Source organism: Branchiostoma lanceolatum, chromosome 19 (assembly GCF_035083965.1).
Source record: "Branchiostoma lanceolatum isolate klBraLanc5 chromosome 19, klBraLanc5.hap2, whole genome shotgun sequence".
Lineage (NCBI taxonomy): Eukaryota > Metazoa > Chordata > Leptocardii > Amphioxiformes > Branchiostomatidae > Branchiostoma > Branchiostoma lanceolatum.
The window spans coordinates 7,939,001-7,955,326 of NC_089740.1; the positions used below are offsets into that span (position 1 = coordinate 7,939,001).

At 44.4% G+C, this 16,326-nt stretch overlaps 3 protein-coding genes across 3 annotated transcripts; all 3 read right to left on the minus strand.

Moving 5' to 3' along the window:
* Nucleotides 1-44: 44 nt before the first annotated feature.
* Nucleotides 45-10,880, minus strand: LOC136425075 (retinol dehydrogenase 16-like). The gene is made up of 7 exons (XM_066413832.1): nt 10,689-10,880; nt 8,829-8,955; nt 8,080-8,314; nt 7,414-7,564; nt 1,403-1,513; nt 830-996; nt 45-701 (listed from the first exon to the last, which is right to left on the minus strand). The coding sequence occupies exons 2-7, from the start codon at nt 8,919-8,921 to the stop codon at nt 466-468; spliced, it is 993 nt and encodes a 330-aa protein (XP_066269929.1). The 5' UTR covers nt 8,922-8,955; nt 10,689-10,880; the 3' UTR covers nt 45-465.
* On the minus strand, nt 2,156-6,461 carry LOC136425073 (uncharacterized). The gene has a single exon (XM_066413830.1). The coding sequence runs from the start codon at nt 6,268-6,270 to the stop codon at nt 2,773-2,775; it is 3,498 nt and encodes a 1,165-aa protein (XP_066269927.1). The 5' UTR covers nt 6,271-6,461; the 3' UTR covers nt 2,156-2,772.
* Nucleotides 10,881-11,751: 871 nt separating the features above from the next.
* LOC136425944 (hepatitis A virus cellular receptor 1-like) lies at nt 11,752-15,072 on the minus strand. The gene is made up of 4 exons (XM_066414864.1): nt 14,596-15,072; nt 14,100-14,227; nt 13,072-13,159; nt 11,752-12,857 (listed from the first exon to the last, which is right to left on the minus strand). Exons 1-4 carry the CDS (start codon nt 14,639-14,641, stop codon nt 11,752-11,754), a joined length of 1,368 nt encoding a protein of 455 aa, XP_066270961.1. The 5' UTR covers nt 14,642-15,072.
* Between the last annotated feature and the right edge of the window lie 1,254 nt (nt 15,073-16,326).

Genomic DNA, 16,326 nt, shown 5'->3' on the forward strand with positions numbered 1-16,326 from the left:
AGAGATACTAGTATACAGAACTAAGAAAATCCAGAACACACACATTGTGGTACCACCTTTTAATGTCGTACAATAATCAACATTTACAATCCAAACTTCTGACAAACCAAATTCAACGCTATCTTCCAAAAAGTATATTTGATCACTTTACAAAAAACACCAGCTCAAAAGATATTGACTTTTTTCTTGAATAAGGTAATTACTCAAACATCAACAAAGTGCTAACAACAGTTTCTACAGGTACACTCATAAAAAGCAAAGACCTTCATATTCCGTATATCATATTTCATAGCACTTATCACTGAATAGATATGGAAAACAGGCTACAGCCTTGAGGCGTCGCCAAAAATAACTACTAGTATTCTGTAAGCAGTGGATATCTTCCTTGATCTGTATAATTACCATAGCCTTAAGTATCCTCCTTTCTTAACTTTCATTGAAAGCTGTTCTAACAACATGGTGTCATTAGTGGGATTTCTTCAGTGCAGCAGGCACCGGCGGGGTTTTAGCATTACAGAATATGGCGTCGGCTAAGGAGGTCGGTAACCATGACAACGGGATCAGCAACAACATGGCGTCGAAGCCAACAACGTAGCGGCTTCGGGGATGGGCTGCGCACAGTGCGTGCTCCATAGCATCGATGACCTCATGGATTTTAGAGGAGGCCAGCGATTGAAAGCTTTCAACCAAACCCTCCGTCACTGTAATGTAGGCAAAGAGACCTCTTAAAAACACCAAAAAAGATTGGCATTGCCACACAAAACTAACTTTTGAATATAGCTGTGTAACTCAAATATCTATCAAAGACTTTGCGGACAGAAATGCGTACCTTGTTGGCGGTACTCGTCGCCATATTCCTCCTGCAGTTCAGCTGGAAGTCGCCTCCAGGCGTCCATGAAAGCCGTCCGGGCTCTGGTGGGGTCTCCAAATGGGGTCTTGTAACCACCTGGCTCGATCAAGTGCACAGAAACCCCGAACAACTTGGGTAGAGATCGCCTACAGTGGATAAAATTACAGTATATTAGACGTCAAATGTTGTGCATCGAAAGCCAAAATAGCATACATTGCACGCCAACATGTCACACATGTGACGCTAAACCATTGTGCATTAGACGCCAAAGTAGCATACATGAGACGCCAATGTCATACATGAGACGCTGAAATATCGCACATTAGACGCCTATGCATCGTACATTAGACAACAACGTTTATACATAGGAATCAGTAATATCGTACACTAGCTATAGACTACACTAGTACACATGTACATCGTCCGTGAAACGGAAAAATCGTATATCGATCATTAAGCCAACTTAGACATCAGACAAAAAAGATACCGTGCAATGAAAGGCTAAAATATCGTACGTTAGACACCAACGTATTCGATTTCAATGTGCCTAACCTCAGCGAGTCCGAGAATCCCTCAATGCCGAACTTGGAGGTGCAGTACGGGCCCAGTCTGGTGGCGAAGCGGCCCATGGAGCTGGACACGTTCACCAGTCGGCCCCCGCATCTGTAAGGTTTGGAACATCGATTCGTGAATAGTTTCATCAGGTTGGGAAGTCACTGAATGAAAAGACTGTTTGTACACAACCAAGTGTTTTATTCAACCGACGTTTCGATGACCATCTGTCACCTTCCTCATGGCAATTCTGACTTTCTTACACTTACAACAAAAGCAATCTGCCACCAAGAAATACAGACCATAGCTATGTATAAACAGAACAAAATATAAAAAAAAAGGAAGGTCTGCTGCAATACCAAAGTCAAACATTAGGGGCCCCAAAATCGAGACCTTGACCTTCGTCTTCCATCCAGAGGTTCTGAAGTTAAGCTGACTATAAATATCTGGAAACACAGACACACACACACCAGTTACCAGTCTTCCTGATCTTCTTTCTGTCGACACATATACAGCTTGAAGCACACAAAAAAAGGACTAGATGTGATTAAAAAAATCACCATGGCGACGACTCATAACCTTAGGAAATGGTTATGGGTTTGCACAATATGTTTCATAATCTTCTTTTCATAATGTTCATGTCTCCTAAGTTACACGTGTATAGTTTTCCTATTGAATTTGTCAAACTAGTTTGCCATTGCTTAGAATTTTTATTGACACACTTTAAACAACGCAAGGACTTCCATAGCAACATTTAGACCTCGCTTCCACTTTATTCATAGACCGTAGAAAATACAGTATACCAGCTCTTTTGAAAGGCTACGCGGTAATAAACCAACGATCTATCGTTAATACAGTGTCATATAACTAGCAAATAAACATAGGCTGTAATATATATAGCAACATGCTTTGATGCAACATGGTCATCCTATCAATAGCGCCCCCGTACAAAATGGCTAAACATTACAGGAATTTTCTAATTAGACAGGGCAACTATATATTTCATGTGGTTCACAAAGACGAAGTCTACAGACACGATTTTAAGTACGAAACAATAAGCTGCAACATTCTAATCTATCAAAATAGCAAAGAAAAGCAGGCGAATATCATATGCTATGTACAGTCAGTAGAATTCCGCTTTTATGCTACTAGACTATATCGCTTCATTAATCGAATTCATTTCAACCGCCATTGAATATACACATCATTTTTCCATGGATCTAGCAAGTACCACTAAGTTATGGTAACAGAATATTTGTACCATACATGTACTATATAACACCTTGTAGTGCGATAGAGGAATGTCATATAGGTTATATTGTACTTTGTTTCAATTCTTATTTACAGTGTCTTTTGCTTCTCTGTTTCCGTCAGTAGTGATAAATGCTGACAGAGTTTTTGTCCGTTTCAGTCACTACGATCGTCCCGTCCTTTACCATCGCCACGGCTTGCGGCCCCTGTAGGTCCGTAGCGATGTGTTTGAGAAACGTCCCCGCCTTGTCGAACATCTCCACCCGCTGGTTCAGGCTGTCCGCTACGATGATGTTCCCGGCGTTGTCCACACAGATGCCGCAAGGACACTGGAGTTGCCCCTCATCGCTTCCCTCTCCTCCGAACCTCAACAGCATCTTTCCGTTATCCTGGAACACGTAGATGTAATGTCCGGACCAATCGGAGACGTAGATTTTCCCGTCGTTATCCACAGCGACGTACCAAGGGGCTTTCAGTCCACTCTCTCCGCCCAGAGTCCGTATCAACGTACCGCGCGGTGGAGCGAACAGTTTTACCTCCCCTCCGAACGGCTCCGACACGACGATGAACTTCCGGTGGGAGTGAACGGCGATCCCCCGCCAGTACCCGGTGAAGGGAAGGTCTATCTTCGTCAGCGGGCGGCCCTCCATGTCGTACCGCAGGATGAAGTCCGACGTCATCCCGTCTGATCCGACGACCCAGATGTTGTCGTTTGTGTCAACAGCGACATCATGCGGCTCCATCGGTACTGCCTTTGCTTTAGTGGCACTTTTATTGGTTGGACTCTGCGGGGATCCTGTTACAACTGTTGGTAGCTCCCCGAGACATTCGCCCTGCATGCTGAACGCCTGGACCCTATTGTTGTCCTGGTCTGCTACGTAGATCTCATCCGCTATGACGAAGACCCCACTCGGTCCGCTGAACTTGCCGACCTCAGAGCCCTCCCCTCCGAAGGACAGCCCGCGTTTGTTCGGTCCTATGCGTCTCGGGACCTCTACATGGCTAACATGGCCGTCATCGTCTGAAGGTATGTCTTTCGTTGTCTTGTTCTCCGCATTAAAAAGATCTGTAGGGTTTTCTGTGTTGTCTCCGGTATATTTTGGGGTGAAGACGTCCGAATCTGGGCTGGCAGGCGAATGTGGGTCTTCGTCACTGTAGGTTGAGGAGCGTCCCTGCTCCTGAGGTCGTGCGACTTTAGGGCTCTCTATTTGCTTGTTTCTTCCGATGACAGGATTTGCATAACCGTGATGCATCACTTCTTCAATCGTCACGTACTGTCCATCAGATCTGACGTCCTTGTCCTCGTGTGGCTCGATGTCAGTATTGGTTGTTTTGCTGTAGGATGGTAGGTTCGGTACATCGGTAATCTCTTCATTGTCCTTGTGAGTCATCGTGGTGCCGTCTTGTTGAATTTCTGCCTCCACTACTTGTTTTCTCCGTCTGGGTTCTGAATTGTCGGATTGCTCGGATTCCCTGCTGGATTGTGACATGCGGGCTATTTCCTTCAAAACCTCGTCTTCGATATGTTTCGGTACGACTTCGGGCCAGCGGTCGTCGATTTCGTCTTGCGCTTGCAGTTCGTCAGCGCTACGCGGGGAGGCGTCATCGAGCTGAGGGCCACCGTGCCTGCGTTCACTGTGTTGCCTGGATGGGGTTGGTGTTCTTGGCATCACTTGCTCCTCGTGACGCGAAATATTGGCGTGACTAACATTTCTGTTGTCGAAATTTTGATCACCTGTCTCTTGCAGATGAGGGGAAGGTTCCCGTCGGTCGTATCTGACGTCATTTCCGGTACTACCTGAAGACTTGGTGCGTTTCTTTTTCCCTCGTACTACTCGGTAGAACCCAGAACTGTACTCCACATGTGTGCCGTCCTCCGACGACGTTTCTTTGTATGTCGGTGTCGTTCTACTGGGCTGTGCCTGTGTGCTAACGGCGTTAACATGTCTTCCCATCACACCGTGATCAACATTATCACTGTCGCTTGACATTCTGTGTCTCCTGTTCGGATAGTTGGGTTGCTCGGGTTTGTGGTGGCGGTAGAACCCGTCGTCTGGGATGTCGCTACCGCTGGACAGTCTCGGGCTGTGTTCGGGGGGAGACAGACGCATGTCCGCCGGCCGTGAAGTCTGCTGTGCCGCTTGCATGCCCGTCGGGATCCTTGGACTCTCTTGCCCCAGGCTAACGTTGTTGTTGTTGCGTGTCTGGTCGTTCTGTGTGACGCCCATGGAACTGCGAGAATGGTCTGTAGAGAAGGGACTTTCTCTAGATGAATTGACGTGATCTTGTTCCCTCCTGAAATCTCGCAGCTCCTGTATTGAGCCCACAATAGGTTCACGTACCCGTGTATTCTCGGTTAACCCAGCCCGGTGGCTAACCTTTGTCACCGGGCTGGCTATAGGCTTACCTGCCCCCAGGCCATTGACGTTATAGCCGGTCCTACCAAGGTTTGGGCTCCCTTCTGGCAATGGGGAGCTGTATTCTACCCTTTTATTACTCTCAACAGCACTTGGAGACCTTAAACTTGGTCCTTGGAGGAGGTCAGATGATAAATTGACATACTCTGGTTTCTGTTCTTGACCCTTCGATGGATAATGTGACTCTGGCGTTTTCCTGTCGCTTGGATCAATGTTCGTCTCTAGATACGTGCCATTGTTTGGAGACAGGTGGTCTTTCTCTTCTAAGTCTTCCGTCGCCTTGTTTGCAGTGAGTGGTTGCCAGGTTAGGTGACCCAGAACGCGGGAGTAACTCTCTTCTGGCATGAAGACAGGGAGTTGTGCTTGTACGGGGGGATCAGGAAGGGGAGGGGTTTCTTTACACTTGTCCAAAACTTGCAGAAGAACGTCAGATTCCCTGACCCCTCGCTCCATACCCTTTTCGGCGCTGTTAATGGCGTCGTTCAAGTCACTAACACGAGACGATAGACTCTTCCTCTGAGCTTCTATATCTGATGAAGTACGCGTGTGATTGTCCTCTATGTCGAACAGTAGCATTGCCCTCTCCTCAGCCAAACCTCTTAAAACATCGTCGTACCTTGCGTGGACGTCTTCTTCCGTTTGTTTCTTACTTTCGTCAAGTGTGTTCTGCGTGTCTTGTAGACTCTGTAAGGTCGTGTAATAGTCGTCTAAGGTTCGATTACCTTCGGTTACAAGCTTACGGACTGTGATTTTCCTGCGCCGAGACACCCTTTTGAAGGACACGGCGCTGTGGCCTTCGTGCATTTCATCAAGGCATTGGAGGCATACAGGCACGTGGCAATGCTGACATACCAGGCGTAGGTCTTCCCACGGGTGGTGGACGCACTTCTGTGTCCCCTCCCCCCTGACGTTGTCCTCAGAGGTAGTGATCTGTGCGTAGTCGGTGAGTTTCTTGGTATGGGACCTGACGCCATTGTTATCGGGAAGTGCAGACACGCCCTCGGACGGTAACTTGACCCTCTCCCGGCAGAGAGGACACTTCAACCGCCTCTTCCCGTGCGCGTACTCCCTTAAACACCCATCACAGAAGGCGTGCAGACATGGCAGCGCTCTAGGTCGCTCCGCTACCTGTAGACACAGCCCGCACTGCGAAGATTTGGCCTGATCGTATTCCACATAATGCTCTTGCAGATCGGCCATCTTGTTTACGGAACCCAAGCCACCGACTCACCGAACAGGTTGTGACGTGTGTGAAATATTAATGAGGTGATCTACCTGGCCTGGCGTTTGTCTTGGGTTCGGCTCATACATTATTCATGATGACAACAATAGCACGGATTCATCAACAATGGAGTAGTTCTACCACTATATCGTACATAAGCTAACCCATAGAAAAAACGAAAGTGTTGGACAAATGTTGGCTAGACTACCCGATCAAATATCTGATGATTTTATTTGCGCTGCAGTACATGCCTGGATACAAGCGTACCGTGACTGGTCCAGTGGTTAGTGACCCTAACACTGGGCCAAGAGGTCAGGAGTTTAAATCCCGACTGTTGTCGCTCACCTGACATGCACGCTACTGGAAAGGGGCGCAGTCTTTTAGGCCGGGACTTTAAGCTGTGGTCCACGTACTGTTCGTTGTACTTAGCTCGTTACGACCAGCTATCACTTTCTTTCTTTTATCTTTCTTTCTGCAAATGACCCAAAACAAGACTACAGTCGCTTTTCCAGCTGGATGTAGTAACTATAGCAGATCGCATAAAGATAAATCAAATCTAGTAATATAACCTACATCGGAGTTAATTTTTTTGAGGTCGCACGTATTGACCCCATTTTATCATACACAAACAAACAAACAAACAAACAAACAAACAAACGAACAAACATAAAAGTTCCGCTGCAGCACCATAAGAAGCCACCAGGTGGCCCATTGTCGAACATGAAACTAAAAATCATGAACATCCATCCATAGCTTCTCGAATTATACTGTTTCTACATCCACAGCCACCCCAACATAGCAACATCGGGGAAGGTAGTTAACAAAAGAGCTACATTTGTACCATGTCATCTTCACATCTACCAAACTGTAACATCCTCGTTATAGTCCATACTTTCATTCACTGTACAGGTAGATTCTCGTAGTTGATAACTTGTACTGTTTATATGCACTTTTCTTTTAACCACTTTGTATTTATGTGCGTATGTTGATATTGAGTCTTTACTCGTTTTATATCTATATTTAGTAGAAGGCTTAATACAAGCAATTGTGCTTTTTGCCTGACACTCTCAAAATACTATAGTATATTTGAATAAAAAAATAATAATAAAAAACATTTGTACCTCTTGAGCAGCGGGAGGAAGGTCAGTGAGACATCCACGGTGCCAAGAAGGTTGACGTTGACGGCCTGGCGATAGTTGTCGAGCAGACACAGCTCAGCTACCGGTAAACCACCTCCGATCACACCGGCATTATTCACCACTCCCCACAGCCCTGGAAAAAAAAGTCAAATGGACAAAGTTTACGATATGTGCAGAATGTCATTGATAATGGCATGTAAAAAGACTGGAATGTTAAATGTAAAAAATAAAGTATTGAATGTAAGATGTACTGGCTGTCAAGTCAAAGATCTTTTTACACAACTACAGTACTACTTGATTTTTTCAGCGACGTTTTGGTTGCTTTAAGTTATTAGCTCCCCTCGCAAGGGTGAGATTGATTCTGCTACTCGGTGCTGCATGGCGGCGTTGCAGCAAGGAGAATGCTGTGCTAAACGTGACTAAGTCTGTATCCCCCCGACAGATGGTCTTCATATGCATACGCACTGTGTGTGTAGTATATGTGTATTTGTATGTACTTCCGAAGTTTTTCACCCATAGTATATTCTAACATGATAACATTTATACATTATACATTTAATATTCGTAAGTACCAATTGTTTAGTTTCGGTGATTTTAAATCATTACCGGGAGACGCTAAATATGATGTAAAAGTATGTGAAAAATTACCTCCTTGTCCAACAGCACCCTTCACTGTCTCGAAGCAGTTCTCCACACTGTCGTGCTGCGACACGTCCATCCTGATCGGCAATGTCCGTTCCGAACAGGCGGCCCGAACGGAGCCGACGCCGTCCTCGGTAAGGCAGGCGGCGAACACTCGGAAGCCGAGGCTGTCCAGCCGTTTGGCGAGGTCGAAGCCGAAGCCCGTGTCACAGCCGGTGATGAGAACAGATTTATCTGTTACCTGGAAAAATTGAAATTTAAGAATCTAAGAAATTTAAGAATCTTTGAATTTTCTTAGAAATGAAAAAAAGGAATTTTATAACAGGTTGATCAAGCCCGTTGAACATTGATCATGCTATGTGCCTTGGATGTGAAAGAATAAATTACTCGGGGACACAGACACATATACATACACACACACATACACACACACACACACACACACACACACACACACACACACACACACACACACAGACAGACACAGAGAGAAAGAGAGAGAGACAAACAGAGAGACGCATAGACAGAAGTCATTATCTCAAAAATGGCTTTAAATATTAACCCGCCTTTTTTCTTTACTTTAAGTTTTGGGTTAAAAATGGTTCGACTCATTTAGCAAATTGCATTGATTTACTCTCCCTATTGTCAGAGGTTGATTATGACGTCACCACAGATGTCAAAGATGTATCTTCATTGGAGTCTGAGAATAAAATCCTCACCTAAACAACAAATAGTTTAAGTCGGACCTAACTCACCTTTTCAATCCGTTCCCTTTCTCGGTACCATTTGTAGACGTTGTACACGACTGTTGCGATGATCAGGAGTAACAACACCGTGGACACCTCCATCTTGCCTTTTCTTCTCCTAGTGAGCCACTAAGTCCTAGAGACAATATAGATTAATAGCTACGCTACAGTCGTTGGTATGGGGTAAACAGATGTAAACAAAGAACAGAGAAAGAACACAAACAACTGATGTCGTGAATAAAAACAAAACAGGCAAATACGAGGGGTCTAGGTTTATCAAATTATATTTAAACTTAAAAGGCCATGGGACTACCTTTACCTTTAGCTACACGCTTGTGGTGTGCGCGAGTGTCCGTCAACTAAACGATATCGATATGGTACATAGACTAGAGTGGAACAGGCACCTATTCTGATTCACAGATGAAAGATAATGGGTGCTAGCTGAAAAGTCTGACTTTTTATATAGAACCTGATTAGCTGTTTGGTTCACTTTGTATTATGTAAGGCAGCTACCCTGTTCCTACTGTCCCGTCACAGTAGACCTGTCCGACATGGTTGAAAACCGCCCGAGTGCCCTGGGGAAGGTATGGTATGGGTCACAACACAGGAATGGGATTAACGTTTCTTTATTGACAGGACGCATGAAAGAAGTGCATGGGCTTCCGTGAGGTCTTCTACCTGATAATCTAAAAATACTCTGGAAGTAAATACAAGCAAAATCTAGCCTCCACCAGGCCTTGGGTATGGATCGCAGAATTCGGCAAAAAGGGGAATAATTGATATTGGCCAGGAGTCAGTCCACGGGAAGGCCACCACATGGGGCCAATGAACCGTGTAGTGGGCCACTAATGGCCAAACTCCCCTGCAGGCCTGGCAAAACTTCTCTTTATATCCATCGTAGCTAGAGACTAAGCTAAATCAGCCCAATGAACCATGTAGTGGCCAAACTCCCCTGGCAAAACTTCTCTTTATATCCATCGTAGCTAGAGACTAAGCTAAATCAGCCCAATGAACCATGTAGTGGCCAAACTCCCCTGGCAAAACTTCTCTTTATATCCATCGTAGCTAGAGACTAAGCTAAATCAGCCTAGGTATAAGGTTAGAAGTCATGATATCATAATGAATGGCTTAACAATATTTTCTAATATCTAAACATTATGTCATACATTTACCTACTGACATCTATTATTTATAGTACTTTAATTATATCCTCCTAAAAACGATTGGATTTACCTGTAGGTCTGGATCAAAAGTGTAAATTCTCTTGAGTAAGCGGGGATGGTTAAAATAGTATGGTTGTACTACCTGCAGTTGCAACCTTAGCCGCGGAGTGGCGCTGCAGCAACCTGCCCCGTATAAAAGTAACACCCAATTTTTGGGCCCTAATACGAGAAGATTTCAGCAGATTTCCTTCGAATCGTATCACGTGAATGCACGAGGCATACACCAAGACTTTCGATGACTTAGAATTCATCATAATGCCGTGGCGACGGCGTACTTCAACGTTATATATCGTACCTGGACACCGGGTCGCAAGAAAGGAGGAGGGGCGGAATATTATGTGTGTGTGTGTCACTGACCTTATGATTACTTCTGTATACTGTACTAAATATCACATAAACCCATCAAAGTGAGCGGAAAAAATAGCAAGTTGAGCTTCAACTTTACTGATTTCAAACATAGATCAGATCTGATAGAAATAAATCTTCCCTAAATAATGTTTTCAGGCCGAGGCCAAAGTGGGGAGGGGGGTTGATTTGAAGCAAACATAACAACTGGTCTCGTGACATCTCTCTCTCTGTCTCGCCTCATTTAATCTATACAAACTTAGTGTCGACATCGAAATGCAAGGTACTAGTATTTACTTACCCTTGTTCTGTCTATACTATCAGCTAGCTGTCAGCAGAAATGTTTATCTGGAAATGTTGACTGAAGTCACGACGGTCTTCCAAACGATCGACAGACAGGTAAACAATCAAAACACCTGTTGAATGGAACAATGGACAGGTGTGACAGACAGGTACAGATCCGACCAGCCGAGAAGGTGTCTAAGGCGGAAGTGACATAGTTTGACCTCTGACCTGAAGTGACCGACCCAGAGAAAGACAGCAGGTCACCAAGCCTTATCTTCAAGCAGATGCAGGGTTCGGTCCAGTTACTCGTGTTTTTTGAGGATTTCTATACGTGCTTAGGAAGATGGAAGAGAGAAAATGTGTAATACACACTACGTCCTAGATTTGCGTATGTCTAAATGTGTTCCCCCTTACCTACCGAAAGGATGGATATATTACCCCGTATATGTTGGATCGTTCCAACTACTAAAGAAATAGGAGGTTTTATATAGATAGTTTGTTTCGAAGGTGGAATGTTGTTTAAACTTTCAAACTTGACGATTTATGTCAAATGTCGAAGCGCTATAAAATAAAATACACATAGTGGTATTACACAAATAAAATAATAGCTTTAATGCCGATATGTACAAGACTCATACCAGTTCAAAACACAGCACTTTCAAGTGTAACATGTCACAGTAGCATTGGGCTTTATACTCAGAAAGGGCAGTACCGGTGGTACCCTGGACCTATCGTCACCATCAACCAAACTGTACAAGTGGCGTGTGCCGTTTACAATAGTTTTTCTTTATCTTATAAAAAAATCTGCATTACTTCTGTTCTAAACATCTTTGGCGCCTCAAGCATAAAATGACGAAATGCATCCCACACATTGAAGATAGCGGTCAAATGCGCCCAACAAGCTGTATTTCCAGGGAAATCGCAAGAGTGAACATTTATATATGATATGATACAGTGGAAAATGAAGACTTGCAATTGTAGATATATGGATGGAATGATGGAATGATGGATAGATGGAAGGGTGGATGGATGGATGGATAGATAGATAGAAAGACATACAGACAGATAGATACAGTTGATCAAACTGTCTCTAATGCTCGTTCGTCTCCCCACGCCAGTACAGGAGGTGTCTCCCGCCTGTTCTGAGGGTGTGTTTCTCCGTTCCCTCTCTCCTCTTCATCATTATGTCTTTTGTGCTTGTTCTTAGCGCAGAAGTAAACCACGACAGCCGCCAACAAGACCACGACAATGGTCAAGATGATGATCCAAATGAAAAACTCTATCCTCATGCCCCAGATGAAGTCTGATGACCCTTCGTTGGCGACTGTTGTAGCCTTCGTAGAAGTGTTTGCTGACGTGACCAGAGTCGTTCCGACTTCTCTGTCGGCCGTCTGCGTTGACTCTTCGGGAACTGTCGTCCTTTCGGCTGGTGTCGTGGTCGATTCAAGACCCGTTCCTCCTTGTGATGTAGTTAATGCAGGATTGACTCTTTCCGTGGAGGGTGGTTGCTGGGTGGTTACTATGGACGTTGTGGCTCGGGTGGTCACAATGGTGGTTGTGGCTGGTACAGTGGTTGTAGTTAAGGTGTTTGTGGTTGGTAAGGTGGTTGTAGTCGGCAAGTTGGTTGTGGTTGGTACGGTAGTACTGGCTGGTATGGTGGTTGTAGTTAAGGTGGTTGTGGCTGGTAAGGTGGCTGTAGTTGATAAGGTGGTTGTGCCTGATAAGGTGTTTGCGGTTAGTAAGGTCGTTGTAGTTGGTGTAGTTGGTAAGGTGGTTGTAGTTTGTAAAGTGGTTGTAGTTGGTAAGGTGGTTGTAATTTGTAAAGTGGTTGTGGTTGGTAAGGTCGTTGTAGTTGGTGTAGTTGTTAAGGTGGTTGTAGTTCGTAAAGTGGTTACAGTTGGTAAGGTGGTTGTAGTTGGTAAGGTAATTGAAGCGAGTAAGGTGGTTGTAGTTGGTGTAGTTGGTAAGGTGGTTGTGGGTTGTGTAGTTAGTAAGGTGGTCGTAGTGGGTAAGGTTGTTGTGATTGGTAGAGTGGTCGTTGGTTGTGTAGTTTGTAAGATGGTCGATGATATTGTTGTCTTCACGGTGGTTGTGAGCTCCGTTGTAGTTGTGGGAGGAATGGTTGTAGGTGGTAGGTCGTAAGTCTCATCGTTACAGCGATCTGACGTACAACACTGGGCACCGGCTGTTGACAAGAGCAGAATATTCTCAACACACAGGACACAAATTTACATCATGTTTACTGACATATCGATCAAAGACAATGCCACATATCCCAACACGATTCACACTTATCAAGGGATTTCATAGGGTGTTTATGAAGACTTCCGATTCCGGTTTCTTTATAACGTTTACATTTGTAGATCATGAATTATAACAAAAGTGTAGATGGTACATACTCGCGACTGCCTGAGCACTAGAACACACGGAAGAGACTGCACATTCTCTCTTGATGTAGTGTATCCAGGTTAGGTCCAATAGTGTTGTCTGAAAAAAAGCCAGATAAAGAATGATATACTATCAGGCTAGCATCTGAGGTGTCGCCAAAAATTGTGCGACCGAGGTCCCAACATTGACATCATATGTACCCTAAAACAAGACCTGGAGAAAATTCAGACAGGAAATGATATACTATTAGGCTAGTCCCTGAAAAAAATTGTGTGCCTGAGGTCTCAACACAAAAGCCCTCATCTTAAGACAAAAAAAAAATATTTAGCCTTTGTGACTTTCTGCTTACCATTTGGTGTTATAAAAACGCCCACAATATTTCACTTTTCTTTTAGAAAGACAGCGCCGCTTTACAACGATGTTCTGCTCCAACGATATTCTCGAGCAAGCAAAAAAGAATCTCAAAAGAATGTTTTTCCTTCTTTTGAGACGATGTCGCCTTACCGCCCATGTGTAGTTTTCAATAGTTCGGAACTGTTGTCGTATGTTATATTGTGTTATTTTACTAGGTTGGGTATTGTTCTAGCAAGATTCATGCATGTCAACTGGACAATAGAAGTCAGGAATAAGTGTTTCGTTGCGTCCGTTGGGGGACAAATATAGCAGACAGGCCGAACGTATGGACTTCATATCTTCATTTCATTTGTAGGTTTGACAAAGTCCCATAGACTTTTGAGGCCATGGGGACGGTGGGTTGTTATCCACTGTGTCTAGGGCACGGTATTGGACGGCGGATCCCATCCCTCTCCTTCCACCACCTTTTACCTCCTCACTCAGGAACCCGTTTCTACACCTGAGTGGAATGCCAAAAGGCCTGTCAAGTGCCTTTCCGAGGTAACAACATTGGTGGCATGTCAGGCGATTCGAACCCAAGACCTTTGGGGGCAAATAGCCTAACCGTTACGCCATCACGAAGCCACTGTCAAAGTCAATTCCTACATGCATTATCTCTTCCTACCTTTTCACAGAACAAACTGACCTGACAAGTAGTCTCGAATGACAGGCATGTCTGTGTTCCGAACGAGGTCGGGTTCTGAAGACAGGCGTAGAAACCGGTCTCACTCTGGAGGAACTCACAGGTATAGCAGGTCAGGCCAGTAGCATCGCCTGGAGTGGGAAAATACAAGAGTAAAAAATGAATTTCTCAAACACTCACTCTAGCACACGCACACTAACACAAATACACACTTATTAACACACGCACACCAACACACACACACACACACTAACACGCACTTATGATAATTATTAACATACACTAACACAAACTTATCAACACACACGCACGCACACTATCACACACACACGCGCACATACACGCACATACACACACACACACACACACACACACACACACACACACACCACACACACATTCATACATACATACATAGCATACACACACTTTGACTTTTTGGTCCACATTTTGTGATGGGCTCTTGTCTATAATGGGAAGGAACTTAAAAACAACTCACCGACAAGCAGAACCACCAAGAAACAGCGAACAACTGATAACGCCATGTTAACGTTAGATCTATCATCCTGTCAGGGAAGAGAAGAGTTCTCTCTCCACAACACCACTACCTCCCTCTAACACGGCTTCTGGCCTGTCTGTGGCATATTGCTGACTTTTTGTGCCTTTCTCAAAGCCCTTTAATTGCATTGTGTTAGCCTCACTCTGAAGTATTGACCACACCAGGTAAAAGTGTTTTGTTAAAGGCTGCCTTTGTTTTGAGGCTGGCATCTTTTGTTTTGACACGTGGTACGTACGATCAAGCCACGCGTAGCCTTTCTTTTATCCTTTACCACTACTACTAGCCTCTACAAGGCTCCAGAGGCGGCTGGAAGAGTTAGCCGCATCAGTACTCCTATAGCCGACTAACTCCTCTGGCATGGTATATGTCTATTTGGCCAGCTTCTACTCTTTGCGGTCTCTCTGTTGCCTGGTAGAGGCTACACTACTACATCTATAGCATAGAACGTTCTCATCCAGGAAATCTCTCAAACAGTTCCTTTCATGTTTGAGACCGCATCCTTTCCAGCGCAGTGACATCTAGCGGTGAGAAAAATAGCTGCAGTCCTGGGGAAAGTAGCAGAAGGACCAACGAAACGTCGATGGGTACTAAATGATTGTCTTTTGGCTTCGTACAAAGAACTTTCAATCCACTGATTTACTAACCTGATGAAACTATTCATCTCTACACGTCTGGCGCTAAATGAGTTTGTGTGAACTGAGGTGGTCCTTCCAATACGTCACTCAGTGGTGTGAAACCGCGCATGCACCGTACAGACAAACTCCAATTGAACAGAGCCCAGACGTGACCACACCATCTGTACAGCAATCACGGTAGAACAATGAATCCTGGTCGTCTGTCGATACTTACCACTAATCAAAAACGTATAGCTGTGTACACAGCCCCATTATAGAACGTGACGAGAGGAGAGTTTTCGCGATTAGTTTATTGACTTTTTACACAAGATTTATATTCATCTGAAGTACAGCTAGCAGGTAGCCGTCTGAGTAATGAGGCTACTGAAGTGTGGGGACGTGCTCCTCGATCACAGGACTGCATTTTTCGTCCATTCCGAAAGACGAATGCAGCTCCTACCAGAATGCCCTTCCCCGGATTCAAACGGGGGTCTCCCAGTTACCAACTAAATGGAACTAGGAGCTCAACTGTTAGGCTGATACATACAAATTTAGCTACAGTGACGTACTAAGATAGAAGAGGAACACGTTTCCACATGATTGCTATGTATTAGCCAGTGGATATAAACGGTGGTATTGCGAAGATTGGAGATTGGAGTTTATCTATATATCTAGCCATCTAACATTAACTCTCATAATTCCGTCACGTTAAAAAACAGTGTTTTTGAGGCCTTCTCAAGAATGTCTTGAACACCTGGATATCTGAAGTGTGCATACCCCAGGGATTACTGATGGTGCATTTGTAGATATCTTTAAATCACCGTTTTCTTTTTAAGATGGCGGTCTTAAAAATTATGATGTTACACAATCAAAGAGATGAACACGCCAAAAATAGTTTCTCGAGCAATTGAATAAAATCATGAAAATTTTGAAAATTACATAATTTCATCCTGTTGCTTGTGTAACTGTTTTTTGCGTATCTTATTATCTGAATGTCTAACCTTCATCAATGTAAAGAGATAAACGCCCCCTCAAAATGCGTCAGTAGTATCGCCCA